At 40.2% G+C, this 22099-nt stretch overlaps 1 protein-coding gene across 1 annotated transcript in view; it reads right to left on the bottom strand.

Moving 5' to 3' along the window:
* The window catches only part of Spata17 (spermatogenesis associated 17), a 175061-nt gene that overhangs the window by 39792 nt on the left and 113170 nt on the right, over positions 1 to 22099 (bottom strand). The window contains 1 exon segment of the mRNA XM_027418736.2: positions 2490 to 2625. Within this exon segment, the coding sequence (XP_027274537.1) occupies positions 2490 to 2625 (136 nt within the window).

Genomic DNA, 22099 nt, shown 5'->3' with positions numbered 1-22099 from the left:
TTTGTTTCAAGACTACATCTTTTCTTTAGACTAAAAGGGGAATTGTAAGGAGAGACTCTGGATACCTGTACCACTGACCATGCCCATTTGGGTGTGGTCACAGGTACGTAGAGGGGTGGGATAAAGAGAGAGGACAGGAGGTGTTCCTCCTCTCTCGGGGTTCAGGCCAGGACTCGGAGGCATCTGAAATTGAGCTTCTCAGAAGGCCAATCTGGTTATCAGCTACATGTGTGACTTGTTCTCATTGTTATCATTTATAATATACTATCAATAACCATATCTTGTATATGGTTGTGTTCCTTTTCACTGTAGTATCTATCTTTCTGTACCTGACCTTTGTCACTGGCATAAAGTCTTCCAGGTATATCGGCATCATGAATTACAGGATTTTTTTTTCATTTTTTTATATGGCACAAAACTATTTCACTATGTGTATAACCCATTTCCTTGTACATTCACCCTTGGTGGCTGTCCTATTGTGAATGATGTTGCAGTGAACATGGCATTCACTTCTTTCTTTGACATACTAATTTCATTCCCTTCTGACTTACTCTCAGAATTCTGATTGCTGGGTCAAACAATAGCACAAGGTTATGTTAACCTACACTCCCACAAAGAGCACATGGGTTCCCTTCTCTCACAATTTGGCCAACATTTTCCTTTTGCCTTTTTGGTAATGGTTACTCTGTCAAGTATGAGAAGATATATTGTGGTTTCAATTTGCCTTTCAGTGATAATTTTAGTGATGTTGAACATCTGTCCATACTAGTTACCTGCATGTTTTCTTTTGAAAATTATCGTTTTAGGCCATTGCCTTCACTCAAACACAACCCTATGTTTGTTTTCTTGCTATAGGAACTGTTTACACATTTCATATTTTAACCCTTATTACAATGTATGGTTCTAAACATCTTCATCGCACTGGATGTTTTTCACTCTGTTGATTGGTGGCTTCTTTGTGTGCAGCTTTTCAGTTTGCTGCAATTTCATTTGCATACTGACATTTTGCTGCCTATACATCTGAGGCCATATCCAAAAAGCATTGCTGAGCCCAATATCAGAAGTTTTTCTGTTTCCTGATGGGGAAGGTCCTTCTGTGTATCTGATTATCTTATTCGTTTATAAATAAAGCCTGTTGGCCAACAGGAAAGCAAGATAGGTGGGACTAGGAGTCAGGAGGATTCTGGGAAATGTAGTAAAGAAGTCTTTCAATCCAGGCAGGAAGTGACATAACAGGCAGACTCATATATAAGCAAAGACAAGAAGGAAGTCATCCTTTTTTTCTCTTGCTCTTCCTCCTGGTCTCTGCTCTGGAGTCACCATGTGATCTGCCGGCAAGAGAGGGCACCAGCAAAAGGCACCCTCAATACGATAAGTCTTATAAAATATATGGATTTATGATAATTAAGACTGAGCTAGCAGATGAGAAATCCTCGTCATTGGCCAAGCAGCATTTGTACCTAATATAAGTCTCTGTGTGTTACTTGGGACCTTAACGTGGCAGAGGGTAGAACTCGGGTGGCCTGGCAGAAAGCGCCCATGTGGTGGCAGGGCTCAGGTGGCTTCAGTGGAAAGACTTATTGCAACAGTTTCCTCTAGTAGTTTCAGGACTTATGTTTAAACCTTGAATGTGTGTTAAGTTGATTTTTAATGTGGTGGAAAGTAAGGATCCAATTTCATTTTCCTGCATAAGAAAATCCAATTTTCTCTTCCCTATCCTCTGCCATTGTATTTGCTGCCATTGGTGAGTATCAATTGAGCATCCACATGTGGGCGTATTTCTGTACTTCCTCTCCTATCCCATCCATCAGTGTGTGTCTTTTAATGCCTGTACCATGCATGCTGTTTTGATTATTATTGCAATGCAATATATTTTGAAATAAGACAGTGTGACACTTCCAACTTTATTAATTTTTTCACTTGAGCTTTCAGGGTGATTTGTTATGGCAGCAAGAACAACAACACCCCTTACAGATGCCATTTAAGCCTACATGCTCTGTACACTTTACAAATGTGCACGATATAGACACATGCATGTGTCAAGTGTATATAGTACATGTTGTCTATGCCAATCACACATCTCTCCTTTTCTACACATATAGGTATATATGCACAGAGACTGAGAGACAAAGAAATATCTGGCCCCCATCCTCAATATTCCATTCCACTTGGGGACTTCACATTCAAACCGCAACCCTGATCATCTGTCATAGCCGGTGATCCACGTTATTGATTAAAGGATATATAATCATAAAACATATGGTAAGAACCAATAATGCAAAGGATTAATGCAAATCTCTCACTGACTCAGGTCAGCTGTACCCACCATCTTTACAAAAACAGCTTCAATTAGGTTTAAGATTATGAAGATCGTAACTGTAATGAGATGCTTGCATTTACTATCATCAATGTCTATCTTCAGTCTTTTAAAAGTGGTACTGTTTCCTAATGCTGTCATATCATCGGTGTCTACTGCATCAGGAACCTACCTTGTTGCTGATCCACTTTTTAGGGTCTTGACTGCGGAAGTGCTTGTGTCCGTAAGAGTCACCATTGTACTTGCTTGATGAGTGTATCATTGGGATGTACTTCTCTTTTTTATGGTGGGAGGAAAATGGCAAAAACCTGAAAGGACAGTTAGGCAATATTCATGGTTAGACTTCCAGAGAACTGATTCAGAGAAAACAAGGGTTTGGAACTGGAATACTTGCGCCCCACTTCAACCCTGGCCGCTGTCAGGATTCTGGCCTCTGGGACTCTTCCTTTCCTACCTGGCTAACGATGGAGACACTCAAACTATTCTACTGGGATTTTCATGGGTTTTAAATATATCATGATGTTAAATATTCAATTAATTTAAAAGTGCCAGAGTTTTCAAAATTCATATTGTAAGCAAAAATGTCTTCTTTTAAAGTTGTATAAATCTCAAAAAAAAAAAAAAAAGCCAAACAACAGTTCAGCCGTTGGGCAGTTCTTACTGAAACCATTTTTCTTCAGATCTCATAGCACACCCCAGTGAAGGCTTATCTGCTTATCTGGTCCAGTGTGAAGGGCACTGCCTCGGAGTCAGCCCACCCCTAGTCACACCTCAGTTCTCCCTTGCTGCTCACTTCCTCACCAGGTCACCTGGCCTCCATGAGTCTTGACTTCCACATGGGGCTGCTTTGAGCAACAAGTAAGCTCATGTGAATGAAGCACCTGGTGTGGAGGCTGACGAGGACGTGGATCAGTAAACATGCTGAGCCAGACATTAAGAGAAGTTCCTTGCTGTAGCCAGTAGCATCCTATTTTATTGTGAGCTTTGTGATTCCTTTAGTATTAGTGGTTTGCCATCAAAGACTAGACCCACACGCCCACGGCACAGTCACTGTGGTATTATGCTCTTGGTATAACCTGGCAACTGGCTCTGCTGGTTCTGCCAAATCCTCAACAGAACTCACCAGATAAGACTAAAAGAACAAACTGTTCTAACCATTCATGAGAAAGAGGACAGAAGACAAGAACATAAGCTCGAGACAGCAAGGGGTCTTAGAAGTCAGGCAACTTGTAACTAGCAGAGAAAGTCTGAGAAAAAGGAATGTCGATATAGGTATTAGAGGCTGATGTCCAAGAAAACTAGAGCAATCTGTCCCACAGAAGTCCAGGAAAGGCCATGGTCACTGCAGAAAGCAAGCTTGAGGAATGAAGCTGAAGAGGGTGGAGCAAGTGAGTCCCTGGCCTGTGTCTTCACATCACACCTTTCACGGACTCATAAGACACAGATGTAGACACTCTGTTGTGCAGAGTCCAGCCCCCACCAAACTGACATGGTGCTGTGTGTGTGCTCAAGGTGATGGAGGCACTAGAATGGTTCATTTCATCCTACAATCCTCATATGGTTCTTCCTCTGCTCATATGTACGTGAACAGTCAGCTGAACCTAAGCAAAACGACTGCATTTTCTCAAAATCAGAGCAAACTTCCGGAGACGAGTGCTCAGTCCTCAACCTTGTGAAAAACTGCAATTAAAAGGTTGCACTGTGGTGTGATGAAGTCTCTCCATCAAAAGTTCAATCACACACTCAGTTCCCAGCTAGATTTATTTCCTAATTGGGAAAGTCAAGGAGAAACAAAAAACCTCAGAGGAAAACAGCTGTCCTACTAAGTAACTGGGAGAAAACTCACACTTTTTAATAATTACAATCCAAAAAGACATGGTGCCCATGAAATAATAACTGGGTGTTTTTTCATATAAATGTTATATTTAGAAAAAAGCAAAACTTGAAAGATAAAAATATATAGCAAATTAAAATAACCCACTGAAAGAAATATTTTAAAATTTTGAATTTGAAAAAGTAAAGTTTAAGCTCAGCAAATATTGATTAAGCCATTACTATTTCCTAATATTTTCACACTATACATTTAATTAAAACAAGATGTTTTAAAATCTAAGCCTAAGCTGAAATTTGTTTTCATTATTGTGTTCTTATATTTGCTTAAACAATAAATTTAGGAAAAGTCTTGTTTCATTTTCATTTTATTTTTTACTTTTACCAGTGAACTCCTTTATATTTTCCAATAAGATTTAACATTTAAAAAAAACCTAAAAAAGTGAGGTTTGAAGTTTACAAAGTTAATTATGGAAACATGAAGGATTTGCATCTTTGCAGGGAAAACAGCTTTCATGAAGACAAATTATGGTCTTTCCAATGCTAATTTGCACATGGGATGGACATCAGAGGTGTGCAGAATTAATGTGGCCCCAGTGTCCCTGAGAATTCAAACATGGTGCTATGAGCTACTGCTATATTTTGGTTTCTGCTCTTCTTGAATGTCATTTCAATACAGTTTTCCTTCATGTCTGTGTAAAATTTGCTCTCTTGAAGGCACAGACAGGTCCACAAAGTAATCCTACTTTCACTGAGCCCCAGTGATTCATCCACGTCACATGTATGTGTTTCTTAATTATTTGTACATATGTGTATAAATTATATATTTAAAAATCTAGATATTGACTAATCTTTAAATAACTATCTCAAAATTAACAAAATTACTTAGCCCTCAAATAAACTATAAATGGTTATGAAAACTTAAAACTCACAAACTAGCTGGTAGTCAAATTTTGGTTAGTCATTTACTCACTCCAAAATTTCTTCCTTTGCAAGTTAAAATATATCCTTAGTTGTACTGTGTGGTCTCGGTGGGTGCTGGTCAATTGCTTGGGCTCCACATTACTGAAGATTCGGGACAGCCCCAATGTTTCTATAATCTTAACACAGACACAGATCTGGAAAAATAATTAAGTTTTCAATACACCCTTTAACTTACCTCACGTATGTGTGTGGGGCATGGAGGACAGACATGTGGACAACAGAGGACAGCTTCAGAGTCTGCTCTTGCCTTTCTCCCTGTGGGCCCAAGCAACAGGGCTCAGGTGGTGAGGCTTGGTGGCAAGCATCTACCTGCTAAGGTAGCTCACTGGCCCAGATCTGGTAAAAAGCAGTCTCAAAAGCAATGGAGTTACAGTGACGCATGCTAATGACTTGTCACTTGGCTAGGCAGTTCTAGACAGCCCGCTAAAAGTCTAAGGAAGCAGTGGGTGAAAATGTCTTCAGAGAAAATGATCTATTGTAAGGGATATTGAATGGTAATACACTTAATATAATTTTCCAAATACCAACAAATTACGCTTCTTTCCGCCTTACAACTCTGTTTAATTTCCCCTCTTTTTCTATAATCTTATTACTGTCATTCATAATTCTAGGTTTCTCACAAACCCATTTATTTTTACTGACAGTTAATTCAAATCTTCAAATAATGAAACTCAATTTCCTATTGATTCAAGCCTCAAACCTTCAATCTTGCTTAGACTTTGCCCATTGCACTACATTGGCCTGTGTTCTCTGTGGCCCACCCACCTTTCTAGCCCAGGCTCTGTTCTGTCTTCCTCTCTGTTCTGTCTCTGTGCCAGTGCACACGCTCCTCTGGAAAGGTTGATTCCTTGCTCATCCTAAGAACCTGTGTAACTCTACTCTCCTAAACAGCTGAATCCACTTATTGCAGCCACTCTTGTTTCTCTGTTGCTTAAATGCTTATTCATTCAACCGACAGTAAGGGAGATACTTCCATGTAATTACCACTCTGAAAAGCACAGATATAGGGGTGGAAGATACAGCATACGTGGATGGAATTCCCCTTTTAGGAGGGGGCAGGGAACTTGGGAGTGCACACAAGTAAAATGCAATGTTTGTGATGGACAGGAGCACAAGAGGCAACAAATAACAGAGGAAGGCTGTGTTTGTTCACACACGTGTGTGTGTGTGTGTGTGAGTGCTCTTTACTCAAGAGAGCTGGGGACTGGTGGCAGATTAGGCTTTTGCCTGCCAGAGTTGATTGAGGCAGGGTGAGCCCACAGAGTCAGGAAGTCGGTGATGGTTATTTCATGTGCATGTGCGCATGCACTACTCTGCCAATGGTTTAAGAACTGTGGCTTCCAATCAACTAGACAGATTTTCCAAACACATATTCCTATGAGCTGAGCTACCTGTGATTCAAAGTGTGACTCTGTCTATACTTGTAAATCTCAAGGCAATATACACTCCAGTCTCCTTGACTAAGAGCCACTGCCCTAACACTAAAGCACATTCTAGACACCTGTATTTAATCTTCTCTGTATAGTTTGTCCTGGAGGAGGAGGGCATCTTTTCATCACCATGGTTTTAGCCATCAACTCTACACCGATGATTTCTGTATCTCTACTTGTAGACATGTCTTTAGCACAAAAACAGTGTTTTCCCAATGTACACTAGTGATGCTCACTAGGTCCACAGCGGGAAACTCAAATAACAAGAAGTGCTGCTGTATAACAAAATCTACCTTATCAATCAACTGCCTATCTTATTAATCAACCTATGCTTCCTATTTAGTTTTGCACTGCGACCATCACCATGTAGTCAGTCATCCACATCAGAAGCCATCAAGTCAGTGTCCTTGCTCTTCTCTATCAGGAATCTTTACTCATGGCCTGGTGTCATAAGGAGTGTATCTGCCTAACATGAAACATGCTCCCCAAATCCATACTTGATTGAGTGACCAATGGATGAGTCCATTGATTTACTATGTCTGTGTTCCAAGCATATTACTTGAGTGGGCCAGTTTGATAATTCAAGTTAAGCAAAAATAAATCCTCTACCACAAGTATGACTGGAAAACCATTAGCTATGTCATCTGCAGTCATGTTTCACAGGGTACCTCAGAGAGCAAAGTGAACTCTAAGCTGTGTGCTTCCTGCATAGGAATGGCTCCATCCATGCCATCTTTTATGTCCCTGTCCTCACTCCGATTAGTTAACTTCTGTTTAGCCTTCAGGTCGCTCCTGTCTTCCACACACTTTAGAACTCTAAATGGAAATGTGCTAGGTAGTATATGAGAATGCATGAGGGTTATTAGAGAACAGATGTCTGGGTGTTAAATGTTTACTAATACAAAGATGTGAGTGTGAAATTCCATAGGATTCAAAGCACACAAAATTCAGTCAGTAAATGTTCCCTCTGTATGTTAGGCACTGTATTAAAAGAGTCCTTGGGGGACACCTGATGCCAGGGGTCTGCTGACTGGACCCGAACTTGGCAGCAGGAGCCAACACACCCAGAAAACTGCCAAGACCTCAGTAATAGTCCCACCTCCATCCACAAGAAGAGGAGAGACATCAGACTGTTTGCATCTACCAAAAGGGAACCTTGGTCCCATACTCACCAGGAGAGGAAGAGACTCCTACTATACACACCAGAAGAAAGGATGAGAAGAGGACAAGGTAAAAGCACATTCAACAACAGAAAAATCAATATGATACCACCGGAGACTACGAACCATACACCAACAAGAACTGAACATCACAATGCAGATGAACCAGAAGAGAATGACCTTAAAAACATCTTCATGAAAATGATAGAGGACCTCAAAGAGGACATGAGAAAATCCCTTAAAGAAATGGAAGAAAAACAAACCAAAAAATACAAGATATCAACAAATCTCTCAAGGAAACAGTCAAGACCTAAAAACTGAAATAGAGACAATAAAGAAAGCACAATCTGAGGGAATGCTGGAAATAGAAAATCTGGGTAAACGATCAGGAACTACAGATGCAAGCATAACCAACAGAATACAAGAGATGGAAGAGAAATAGACTAATCAACCAAAGAAAATCTTAAGTCCAACAAATCCCTAACACAAAATATTCAGGAAATATGGGATACCATGAAAAGACCACACCTAAGAATAATAGGTATAGAAGAAGGTGAAGAAATCCAACTCAAAGGTGCAGAAAACATATTCAACAGAATCATAGAAGAAAAGTTTGCCAACCTAAAGAAAGACATGCCAATAAAAGTACAAGAAGCCTACAGAACACCAAATAGACTGAACCAAAATAAAAGGTCTCCTCGCCACATAATAATCAAAACACCAAACATACAGAATAAAGAGAAAATATTAGGAGCAGCAAAGGAAAAAGGTCAAGTAACATATAAAGGCAAACCTATCAGAATTACACCTGACTTTTCCATGGGAACTCTAAAAGCCAGAAGGTCCTGGATAGATATTCTACCTGCACTAAGAGACCACGGATGCCAGCCCAGACTACTATACCCAGCAAAGCTTTCAATCAATATAGATGGAGAAAATAAGATATTACATGACAAAACAAGATTTCAACAATACATATCCACTAATCCAACCCTACAGAAAGATCTGGAAGGAAAACTGCAACCCAAAGAAGTTAACTACAAACAGAAAAATATAGGCAATAGATAAACCCACTTTACCAACAGCCAAAAGGAAAAAAGGGATAGAATCCCACACATAATTTCACCACCACCACCAAATCCAAAACAATCAAGAATGAACAATCAATGGTCATTATCATCCCTCAACATTAATGGTCTTAATGCGACTATGAAAAGACACAGATTAGCAGAATGGATAAGAAGACAGAATCCATCCTTCTGATGCATACAAGAAACACACTTCAACTTCAAAGACAGATGGTATCTAAGAATTAAAGGTTGGAAAAAGATTTTCCAATCAAATGGACCCAAGAAACAAGCAGGGGTAACAATCCTAATATCCAACAAATTGGACTTTAAACTAAAATCAATCAAAAGAGATGAAGGAGGTCACTTCCTACTCATCACAGGAGAAATCCATCAGGATGAAGTCTCAATTATGCCCCCAATACAAAGGCATCCACATCTGTAAAAGAAACATTACTAAACCTCAAATCACACATAAAACCACACACACTTAGAGTAGGAGACTTTATCACCCCACTCTCACCACTGGACAGGAACACCAGACAGAAACTTAACAAAGGAACTAATAGAAGTTTTGGCGAAATTGGGCTTAACAGATACCTATAGAACATTCCACCCAAATACAAAACAATTTACCTTCTTCTCAGTGCCACATGGAACTGACCACATACTTGGCAACATAGCAAACCTCAATAGGTACCAAAAAATTAAAATAACCCCCTGTATCTTATCAGACCACCATGCTTTAAAGTTAGAATTCAACAACATGAATTACAGAAAACCTACAAACTCATGGAAATTAAGAAACACCCAATTACACAATTCCTGGGTCGAGGAAGAAATAAAAAACGAACTGAAAGATTTCCTAGAATTCAATGAGAATGCAGACACAACATACCCAAACTTATGGGACACTCTGAAAGCAGTGCTAAGAGGAAAGTTCATAGCGCTAAGTGCCCACATGAAGAAACAGGAGAATAATCACACTAGAGAATTAATAGCACAACTGAAAACTTTAGAACACAAAGAAGCCAATACACCCCAGAGGAACAGATGCTAGGAAATAATGAAATTGAGGGCTGAAATCAATAAAATGGAAACTAGGAGAACAATGCAAAGAATCAATACAACGAAGAGTTGGTTCCTCGAGAAAATCAACAAGATAGACAAACCTTTATCCAAACTTACCAAACAGCAGAGTGAACATGCAAATTAATCAAATCAGGAATAACAACAGACATAGAGGAAATCCAGAGAATCATCAGGTCATAATCGAAAACCTATATTCTTCAAAATTCGAAAATGTAAAGGAAATGGACAATTATCTGGACAGATTTCACTTTCCAAAATTAAATCAAGAACAGACAAGAAACTTAAATAGACCTTTAACCTCTAATGAAATTGAAACAGTTATCAGAAGTCTCCCAACCAAAAAAAAGGAAGGAAAGGAAAGGAAAGAAGTCAAACTTTCACTATTTGCAAATGGTATGATAGTATACATAAGTGACCCAAAAAACCCTACCTGGGAACTCCTACAGCTGATAAACACCTTCAGCAAAGTGGCATGATACAAGATTATCTCAAAAAATCTGTAGCCCTACTATATACCAATGACATATTGGTGGAGAAAGAAATCAGAGAAACATCACCCTTTACAATTGCCACAAATAGCATAAAATACTTTGGAGTAACGCTAACCAAAAAAGTGAAAGACCTGTACTATAAGAATTTTGAGTCTCTAAAGAAAGACATTAAAGAAGATACCAGAAAATGGAAAGATCCCCCATGCTCTTGGATAGGTATGATCAACATAGGAAAAATGGCAATCTTGCCAAAAGTAATCTAGAGATTCAATGAAATCCCCATCAAAATCCCAACACAATTCTTCACAGACCTTGAAAGAACACTTCTCAACTTTATGTGGAGAAACAAAAGTCCTAGGATAGACAAAACAACCCTGTACAATAAAGGACCTTCTGGCAGTATCGCCATTCCTGATTTCAAGCTCTATTACAGAGCTATAGTCCTGAAAACAGCTTGGTATTGGCACAAAAATAGATATGTAGACCAATAGAAAAGAGTTGAAAACCCTGATATTAACCCACACACCTGCGAACACCTCATTTTTTGACAACCAAGCTAAATTTATACGATGGAATAAAGAGAGCGTCTTCAACAAATGGTGCTGGCATAACTGGATGCAGACATGTAGAAGACTACAGATAGACCCAAGCCTATCACCATGCACAAAACTTAAGTCAAAATGGATCAAAGACCTCAACATAAATCCAGCCACACTAACCCTATTAGAAGACAAACTGGGAAATACCCTTGAATTAATTGGTACAGGAGACCTCCTCCTGAACATTACACCAGTAGCACAGAGATCAACATTTGATAAATAGGACCTCCTGAAACTGAGAAGCTTCTGTTAGGCAAAGGACACAGTCAGCAAGACAAAACGGCACCCCACAGACTGGGAAAAGATATTCACCAACCCCACATCTGACAGAGGGCTGATCTCCAAAATATACAAAGAACTCAAGAAGCTAGTTTCCAAAACACCAAACAACCCAATTAAAAAGTGGGGTACAGAACTCAATAGACTGTTCTCAACAGAGGAATCTAAAATGGCTGAAAGACACATAAGAAAGTGTTCAACATCCTTAGCCATCAGGGAAAAGCAAATCAAAACAACTCTGAGATACCATCTTACTCCTGCCAGAATGGCTAAAATCAAAAACACCAATGACAGTTTATGCTGGAGAGGATGTGGAGAAAGGGGAACAGTCCTCCACTGCTGGTAGTAGTGCCAACTTGTACAGCCACTTTGGAAATCAGTATGGCGACGCCTCAAGAAAATGGGAATCAATCTACCACAAGATCCAGCAATTCCACTCTTAGCCATATACCCAAAGGAAGCACATTCATACAACAAGGACATCTGTACAACCATGTTCACAGCAGCATTATTGGCAATAGCCAGAAACTGGAAGCAGCCTAGATGCTCCTCAACTGAAGAATGGATATAGAAAATGTGGTACATTTACACAATGGAGAGCACTACCCAGTAGAAAAAAACAATGGAATTTTGAAATTTGCAGGAAAATGGATGGAATTAGAAGAAACCATTCTGAGCAAGGTAACTCAATCACAAAAGACAAACATGTGGATTTTAGACAGAGTAAAGGATTACTAGCCTACAATCCACACTGCCAGAGAAGCTAGGAAAGAAGGAGGACCCCAAGAGAAACATACATGGTCCCTTGGAGAAGAGGAAAGGTCAAGATCTCCTGAGCAAATTGGGAGCACGAGAAGAGGGGGGAGGGAGCTAGGAGAATGAGAAGGGGAGAAGAGGAGGGATGCGGAGGACATGAGGGAGCAGAAAGGTTGAATCAGGCGAAGAATTGAAGAAAACAAGAATGGAGATACCATAATAGAAGGAGACATTTTAGGGTTACAGGGAAGTCAGGCACTAGGGAAATGTCTGGAGATCTACAAAGATGACACCAGCTAACAATCTAAGCAACAGAGGACAAGCTACCTTAAATGCCCTCCCCGATAATGAGATTGATGACTGACTTATATGCCACCCGATAGCCCTCATCCAGCAGCTGGTGGAAGTAGAAGCAGACACCTACAACTACTCACTGAACTGAACTGGAATCCAGTTGCAGAGAAGGATGAGTGAAGAGCAAAGGGGTCCAGACCAGGCTGGTGAAACCCACAGAAACAGTTGACCTGAATACTGGGGAGCTCTTGCTCCCCAGACTGGGGAGCATTGGAAACCAGCATGGGACTGATCCAGACCCCAGGAACATTGGTTTCACTGAGGAAACCTCGGAAATCTACGGGACCTCCTGTAGTAGTTCAGTACTTATTTGCAGCATAGGTGTAGACTTTGGGAGCCCCATTCCACATAGAGGAATACTCCCTGAGCCAAGACAAATGGGGCTGGGCCTAGGCCATATCCCAAAGGACACGACAGACTCTACTCACCCTCCAGTGGGAGCAGAAAGGATAGGGTTTAGGTAGGGTTTTATTTGGGGGGTGGTTGTAGGGGAGGAGGCGAGGGAGAAGGGAACTGGGATGGACGTGTAAAACAATCTTGTTTCTAATAAAAAAGAGTCCTTATAGTTATGACAAACCCTGCCAAAAGGACTAAAACATCTCTCCATTATTTGTCTTATTCCATAGACTACGTGTAATATTCTTAAGTACATCGATAAACAAGATATAAATGACAAATTACATAGATACTGCAAAATCCGAGCTTCCTTAGATTTTGAGGGCTTTAAGGATAGAAGAGAACTCTAGGTTTGTGTGCTCACTCATTGAAGACAATTTTGTTTCTTCCAAGGAGCGTGGTCACCAAGAGCATACATGCCGCTGGAAGAAAGGGCCCTTTCAGAGAGGTTCTAGAGCTTCTTAAAGGCTTACTGTCCATGATCCCCAATGCTGTGGAGTGCCAGAACTTCATTAGATGAAGGTGGAATTTGTGAATTTCCACTAGAAATTAGCTGGAAGAGGCCTAGGAATCCTTATCAACAGAATCATTGGGCTCAGTGGTTGCCTGCAGCACACAGAAATGGCTCTCGAATCACGGCTTGCTCTGAGTGGCCTGTGTTAAAGGGGTTGGCTAATTTCCCATTTCAGCTTTAAAGGGCTCTGCTGATTAGCAAATGCTGCACACTGTGCTGGTAATGAAAATAAGTGGAGGAGTCACAAATACAAGCTGAATTGTGAAGGCAACATCAAAAATACGATAATCCCTGTTATCACAGCATATAGCAACAGTTCAGAAATGGGGAGATTATAAAGGTCCAAAGTGGTTTTTTTTTAATCACATAAGTAAAGAAGTCATGCAATGTATTGTTTCTTCCCCCTTCATTACTCTTTAATGATAAATGCAGACAGTGGTCTTATCCATATGCAGCATATTTTAATGTCCTTTAAAAGGCTGTTATTTAAATCTGGTTTTTAGCCTTTCCTGTAACATTTTGCCTATTCAGCGCCCATTGAAAGAAACTGTCTTTAGAAACACTAGAAAAGGTCAGGAAGTGAGTGTTTCAGCATTTTGCAGGGATCCCAACTAAGCCAAGTTGGAAATTTGCAGGACATGAAAACAGGTAAAATTATTATTTTTGCATGTTTTCTCTATTAGTTCCACAGGTGCTTTGTGGGAGCTCAAGCGTTGGAGTCACTAGTTTACTTTGTTACAAAACTTTTATAGAGCAGATCTCATTTTACCTATTTTGAGTAATTATTGGAAAATAAACAGCTTGAAATTTTCCAAAAGACCAACTATTCCTCTGATTCAGGGTTAGTATCTAGAATATATAAAGAACTAGAGTCAGCTATTGCATTGGCTGTGTGCAGATTTTTGTCTTTTCAGTTGTGGACCTTCCTATTAGCAGCTGAGCCATCTCCTGTTGTATGAATAATATAGACCCAGAGACAGACATTGGGGTTCAAGCTGAAGATCAGAGAAGCAAAGGGTCTAAGGCACCTAAGAGTTCTCACCTCTACCAATGCTCAGACCAAGGGGTGATCCACCAAACCTCAGACTGCATCTCCAGACTGCACTGCTCCTCACCAAATCTCAGACCGCTCCTGAGACTGCACTGAGCTCCTTATATTCTCTCTAGTATTGGGTTTAAAGGTGTGAGCTCTGTTTTTCTTTTAGATTGATTCACTCTCATGTAGCCCACTGTGGCCTTTACTCACAGAGATCCATCTGCCTGTCTCCTGAGTCCAGGGATTCAAGTTGTGCATCACCGCTGCCCAGCTTCTATGGCTGTGGCTAGCTTTGCATTCTGATCTACTGGCAAGCTTTATTAGATCATAAACAATATATCATCACAATCGTCCCAGACAAGGATGCAGAGTCTAAAACAAAGATGTGCACACATTTAAAACATGGCTTGTCTACAATATTCTGAACAGTGATCCTCTATGCTTTTACCCCAAAGCTATGAAAGACTCTTGAGTCCTTGTTACCAAAGGATCCCTAAAGTTCAGTTTAGTTTTATGATTAATCTCAACACCTAATCTGGGCCTCCCCCTGATTTGAACCCCTTTAGGGAGAGATTTTATGTAGTTTTGATACTATTACAAATTACTGTACCTTTGGTAAACACCCAAATTTACTAATAAGATTGGGAAGGTCAGAAGTCTGAGATGAGGGTCACTGAGCTCAGATGGAGGTCCTGGAAGGTTGCCTTCTTTGTGGAGGTTCTGGATACAATTATGGTTTGGATTTTAAATGTATTTAACAGGCTTATGTGCTTAAAGATTTAGGCTTGGAATGTAGGGGAAGCTGTAGCCATGCCTACTTAGGGGCTGGCTACAGGTGTGCCTGACCACGCTTGTGAGGGCGTGGTCAGAGTGACATAGTGTGACTGCATTTGCTCTTTCGGTTTCACTTTGCTTCTTGCTGTACAGGCTGCTGCCACACCGGCTGGCTAGGTTGCTCTGTAAGTAAGGCTTTTCCCTATTTAATACCCTTATATTTCTACCTGACTCTGTATTGGTAATTTCCCACTATATATGGTTGTCAGAAGTGGGATATTGGAAACCTACACCCCATTTGGGACAGGCTGTGGGTTCCATCGGGCCCGCGGCCTACGCCCGGAAAGCGCCCTCTCTCCACAGGCGTTCCCGGCTAGCAGCCAACCTGCTGTTGCTGAGCTGCTCAGAACCATCCACCCAGCCCGGAGACAGTTTCTAGCTGCCTAGAGTCCAGGTAGGCCTCGGCTTTCAGCAGAGGCTTCCCCTGGCCGCTGCTTCGGTAAAGTTGCATCTGTTTCAGTGGTTGAAGCCGCAAGACCGTATACCCTGTAAGATAAGCGCAGCTGCTTTTGTGACCTCTCTCCACCACTGACCAACTGCTGCCAAACGCCTCGGAATAACTGAACGCCTGTGCTACCTGCTGGCCAAATATATTTACTGCATCTGAAGTAGAAATCAGGTAAAATTATGGTGGAATATTTATCATTTGCTAAAATTGGTAATATTTTTGCTTATTACGTGAATTCACTGTTTGAGGAGGATGCTAATTTGCCAATTACTGGCCTATATGCCATAATGGCAGTTAGCTTGCTGGTACAAATAGTATTACTAGCCAGAGGACTCAGGAATAGGGATAAGGATAACCTCACCACCTATTTACAGGAAATAACAGCTTTACGCAGTGAGGTTTTGGAGAACAGATTAGGTCAGACCACAATTGTGCAGCAAGTGGAACAGAAATTGGATGATAAGCTTGGCTCTGTGTCCAATACACTAAAGACAGAACTGTCTGATGAGATGCAGCGTATTTATGATAAGATAAACACAGAGAGATCCTCCATGTCTGAGGCCTTAGAGGCTAGGCTGTCAGAAGACCATGACCAGCTAAAGAATATCTGTAGCCAGCTAGAAACTCAGATAGGCAATGTTACTCATCAACTAGATGCAACAGTGCAAAATACCCAGCATAGGGTTGAAGAATTGGACAATGCCATTCAATCAGTTATTGAAGCATCCAAGGTAGCAGATCAGAAATTTGAGTCTAGATTTAAATGTTTGGAAGATAATTTACAGTACAGGGCTGACAGATTACATAGGTCCATATGGTCGATTGCTGAGGACTCAAAATCAGCAAATCATGACCTCGAATCTAGAATAGACTGCAATACCTAGAAGGCAGTTTCCATGCCATCCAGATGCTGCCTAAGTATGATCGTATTAAAGACCTAGAAAAACATGGAGATGAGCAGTTAGAGCAATTTACAGATTCACTAATGTGCTTGGAATCTTTTATGATTAAGGAGATTGAAACTTTTCAAAAGGATATCATTGCTAGGCTTAAAGATCATTGGGATGCCTCAGAAGCAGAATCACTCCAATCCAAGGCACCTACTCCACCCAGGTATCATGACTATTTTTCTAAGGTTGTTACTCGTACACCATTAGTGTACCAAGCTACCATGGTAGAAAAGCCAGCTTCTAAGAAACACCCTCTTGGACGGATGGCTTATGAATAGCAACCTATACAGCTGAAGGATCTTAAGAATATTAAAGAATCAGTTGTCTCACATGGTCTCCATAGCCCATATGTAAAACAGCTATTACATTCATGGGCAACCTTTAACAGGGTGACACCCACAGATTGGGAAGGATTGGTAGCAGCTGTACTTGAGAATTCATGCCAAATCCAGTGGAAGGCATTAGTAAGGGAACAGGCAAAGCTCCTTGAGCATCAGGGCATAAAGGAAGGTTTTGAAGCCCCTCTAGATAAGCTTCTTGGTCAGGGTATTTATGCTGACCCACAGGTTCAGGTTGAATATGATGATGATATACTGTCTCTATGCAGGAAAGCAGCATTAAATGCCTGGGATAAGGTTCGTAAGCCAGGAGAATGCCTAGAAGTTTATACCAGAATAGAACAGGGACCTACAGAACAGTTCCAGATTTCTTACAAAGGTTAACTATGGCAGTAGAATTACAGGTAACAGATCCAGAAACAAGACAATCAATTATATATACAATAGCTTATGAGAATGCAAACCCAATATGCAGAAGAATACTTTTGCCTTTAAAGATTAGATCAGCTCCGCTAGAAGAATGGGTTTTGTATGTAGCCAACATTGATTATAATGTACAAGATAATGGAGCTTGGGTAGGAGAAGCCATTTCAAAAGGTTTAAAAAGGCAACAGGAAATTAAAAGTTCTAGAGGTGAGGATGTAAGGGCTTGGCAAGGAGAAGCACCTTACAGAGGTCAACATAGGTACCAAGAAGCTAGAGGTTACTATTACTATGAACCAGAACCTTGGGGAGGAAGAGCCTTCCCCTGGAGACCACGAAGGCTCCAGGAACCTAGATTTTTCAACTGTGGTAAAATGGGACATACTAAGAGAAATTGTAGACAAACAAATTCTAACAATGCCTCATATGGAAGGCCACTGCCTTCTGGATTGTGTAGAAGATGTGGTAAGGGCAGACACTGGACCAATGAATGTAGATCAACCAGGGACATACAAGGAAACCCATTAAGGTCGAGAAACCCTGAGGGGGGGGGGCCTCAAGAAGTCCCCCACATCGAGAAAGGTCGGGTCATTCCCAGTAGCAGTGGGAGACAATCTCTCACAGGAACAATAGATAGATCATTGCCTGTTGTGAAAAAAGATACTGCTCTAGATGGCATTTTGAATAGTGATGCAAGTGTGAATGGACAAAATGAGAAACGCATATTTTGGCAAGCTTCTATTAATGATAAAAGGCCTCAGTTGAAAGTGAAAATTAATAATAAAGTTATTTCTGGCTTAGTGGACACTGGGGCGGATGTAACTATTATTACTCAAAAGTCTTGGCCTCAGAAATGGCCTCTTAGAGAGGCAAATGTACAATTTTTAGGAATTGGAACTCTATCTAGAGTTCGACAGAGTGTTAACTCAGTGGTCTGCATTGGACCGGAAGGACAGAAAGGGATACTGAAACCATACGTGGCAGATATAGCTATAAATCTCTGGGGTCGTGATCTCTTACAGCAATGGAATACTCAGATTAATATTCCTCCAGTGTCAGATACAAATTATGTACAATCTTTAGATAGTAGAAAAGATCTGGTAAGACGCTATGGAAAACGGTTACCAACCGTCCATGCTGTACAGAAAGTAGGTACAAATGATGGACCTTCAGAGGAGCCAAAGGCCCTGCCATTGAAGTGGCTTACAGATGAACCAGTTTGGGTAGGACAATGGCCTATGACCTTTGAGAAGCTAGAGGCTTTAGAAAAGTTAGTACAGGAACAGCTAGATGCTGGACATATAGAGGAATCTACCAGTCCTTGGAATTCTCCTGTATTTGTCATCAAAAAGAAGTCAAGTAAGTGGAGAATGCTGATAGAACTGAGAGCTATAAATAAGGTAATTCAACCAATGGGCTCTCTGCAACCTGGAATGCCATTACCTTCCTTAATACCTAAAGGATGGCCTATCATAGTCATTGATCTAAAAGACTGTTTTTCACAATACCGTTACAGAAAATGATAGAGAAAAATTTGCATTTACTGTACCAACTCTTAATAATTCACAGCCAGTTAGGAGATATCAGTGGAGGGTTTTGCCACAAGGAATGCTAAATAGCCCTACTTTGTGTCAGCACTTTGTACAGCAACCTTTGGAAATAATTCGTAAGAAATTTCACAATCTCTTATTTATCATTACATGGATGACATTCTTTTATCAGATTCTAATAAGGAAACTTTGGAACATATGTTTGAAATGGTGAAGGAAGTTCTGCCTCGTTGGGGGTTACAGATTGCCCCAGAAAAGATACAAAGAGGAGATTCTATTAACTATTTAGGTTACAAGATAGACTTACAAAGAATCAGACCTCAAAAGGTACAAATTAGGAGAGATCGTTATCAAACTCTTAATTCTCTTCAGAAATTATTAGGGGAAATTTCTCAATTACAGACGATTATTGGTGTAGAAGGACATGACTTAAAGCATTTAAAAATGGCCCTTAAAGGTGATAATGACCTAAACAGTCCTAGAATATTATCTGCTGAGGCAGAAAAAGAGTTACAATGGGTAGAAAACAGAATATTGGATGCACATGTAAATCGGTTAAACCTTAATTTAGACTGTATTCTGGTTATCTTGCCATCCAGAGAATACCCTTCTGGAATTCTGATCCAGAGGGAAGACACTATATTGGAATGGATATTTCTGCCACATAAACAGAATAAAAAGTTAAAGACATATATAGAAAATATTTCTGATTTGATTTTAAAGGGTAAATTAAGACTTCGTCAGCTGACTAGAAAAGATCCAGCAGAAATTATAGTACCTTTAACTAATGAAGAAATTTCTTCCTTATGGAAAGATAATGAATATTGGCAAATAGCTCTTACTGACTTTTTGGGAACAATTAGCAACAACTATCCCAAAACTGACAGAATTAAATTCATAAAAAAGACAGTCTGGATTCTTCCACGTATTGTAAGACAAACTCCCATTTCTGGAGTTCTTACCTTCTACACTGATGCCAACAAATCAGGTAAGGCAGGTTATAAAGCAGGTGAGGTAAGTAAAGTAGTTCAAAGTCCATATACATCTGTACAGAAGGCAGAATTATATGCAATTCTCATGGTACTTACGGATTTTACAGAACCTCTTAATATAGTTACTGATTCCCAATATGCAGAGAGAGTTGTGTTACACATTGAGACTGCAGAATTTGTTCCTGATAATATGGAATTAACTTCTCTGTTTTTACAATTACAGGAAACTCTCAGAAACAGAAGTAATCCTATATAAATTACACATATCAGATCCCATACGGGTCTGCCAGGACTACTATCACAAGGCAATGATGAGATTGATCGTTTATTAATTGGAAGTGTGCTAGAAGCCTCAGAATATCATAAGAAACATGTAAATAGCAAAGGTTTGAAAAAGGACTTCTCCATCACTTGGCAACAAGCCAAGGAGATAGTGAGAAACTGTCCTACTTGTTCCTTTTATAATCAAACTCCATTGCCAGCAGGTTGTAATCCTAAGGGCATTCGGAGAAATGAGGTTTGGCAGATGGATGTCTTTCACTTTGCAGAGTTTGGAAATTTGAAATATGTGCATCATACTATAGACACATTCTCAGGGTTCCAATGGGCTACTGCTCTTAACTCTGAAAAAGCTGATTCTGTTATTACACACCTGCTAGAGGTGATGGCAGTTATGGGTATACCTGCACAAATAAAAACTGACAATGCTCCAGCATATGTCTCTACAAAATTGGAACAATTTTTCAAATATTATAACATAAAGCATGTTACCGGTATACCACACAATCCTACAGGACAAGCAGTGGTTGAGCGATCTAATAGAACACTTAAGGAGATGCTCAACAAACAAGCTTGGAAGACTAAACCCCCGAAACATAGGTTACATAATGCTTTATTAACACTAAACTTTCTTAATGCCAATGAAAAAGGACAAACAGCTGCAGAAAGACACTAGACTACAGAGAAAACTGCTGAACTCAATCAGCCGGTATACTTCAAAGATGTACTAACCTCTGTATGGAAACCAGGACATGTGTTACGTTGGGGTAGGGGTTTTGCATTGGTTTCTACAGGAGAAGAAAAACTTTGGATACCATCAAAGTTGATCAAGATTCAAGTGGAAAAGGAAAAACTCTCAACGAGGACAAAAGGCAGGTATTCTACTAAGGTATATCTCATAAACTAAATAGAAACCTCCCAAAGGAAAGGGAAGTGTTTTGCTTTTATCTTCACAGGAAAACTCATCTCCAGAAGGCAAAGGACACTGCATGGGTAGATACTTGGGAAGAAAAGGTAGCTATAACCATCAAACAAAAGGAACGTGCCATATGGTAAACTTTACAGCTGTCTCTCTGAGAACTATTTCTCTTTATTTCCTAGTCCCTATTCAATTAAACCAATGCTGGGTTTAGAGGTGGATTTGGCTTTCCTCCTCTAAAATCCAAGCACGTTATTTAACTAAACTTTAGTGTTTCTGTGTTGTATCAAGAAGACAATTGATGTAATTCAGAATAAAAGAAGAATTTGGGGACTGTCTTTGTGTTTTCTTAGATCTTTCTCTCAAGGTGTACACCCTCTCATAATTGTTATGCTCTCATGGTTGCATTCCCCAGCATGTGTACATACACAAGCAAACATTTCTCTGCTAACTGTTTATGTTTGAGTCCCACACAGCCAATGAAGACCTGCCTGACAGCAATCCCTGGACACCCTGGAAAGAAAATGGGCCACACCTCCTTGACTGCACTGGATCCAACTTGCTCCATTTCAATGGACACTCTGGCCAGAGGTTTGGGTACTGACTTCAATCAAGTTGAGGATTTCAAGCGAGATCTTCAATCAAGTGAATCCCATCTAACATGGACTGGATACAATTCATTCAAGACTTTCACTATACTAACATTTTCTTCCTACCTGATACCACATGACTATCATCGTCCCATTTCAGCAGGAAGTAACTTGGAGGATGCTACGCCCCCTTTCTCCATTGTTGTCACTTAGGATAGTGTATATAACTAGTTAGGGATAGCTACCTATTGTTTATGGTTGGGATTGGAAGGAGGTGTTCAGGCTTGGATACCTCTCTCAGATGACTTTAGGGTTTAGTTAACATAGATAGTTAGGATGTGACATAAGCAGATTGTTGTATCTTCTTATATTTTACCTTTATGATTGTTAATTTTGGATACTTTAAACTGTTAAGTTTTAATCCTCTTTTAGACTAAAAGGGGAATTGTAGGAGAAGCTGTAGCCACGCCT

The sequence above is a fragment of the Cricetulus griseus genome, chromosome 5, assembly GCF_003668045.3.
Source record: "Cricetulus griseus strain 17A/GY chromosome 5, alternate assembly CriGri-PICRH-1.0, whole genome shotgun sequence".
Lineage (NCBI taxonomy): Eukaryota > Metazoa > Chordata > Mammalia > Rodentia > Cricetidae > Cricetulus > Cricetulus griseus.
The sequence above is the reverse complement of the archived record's forward strand: the minus strand, read 5'-3'. Positions and strand labels throughout refer to the sequence as shown.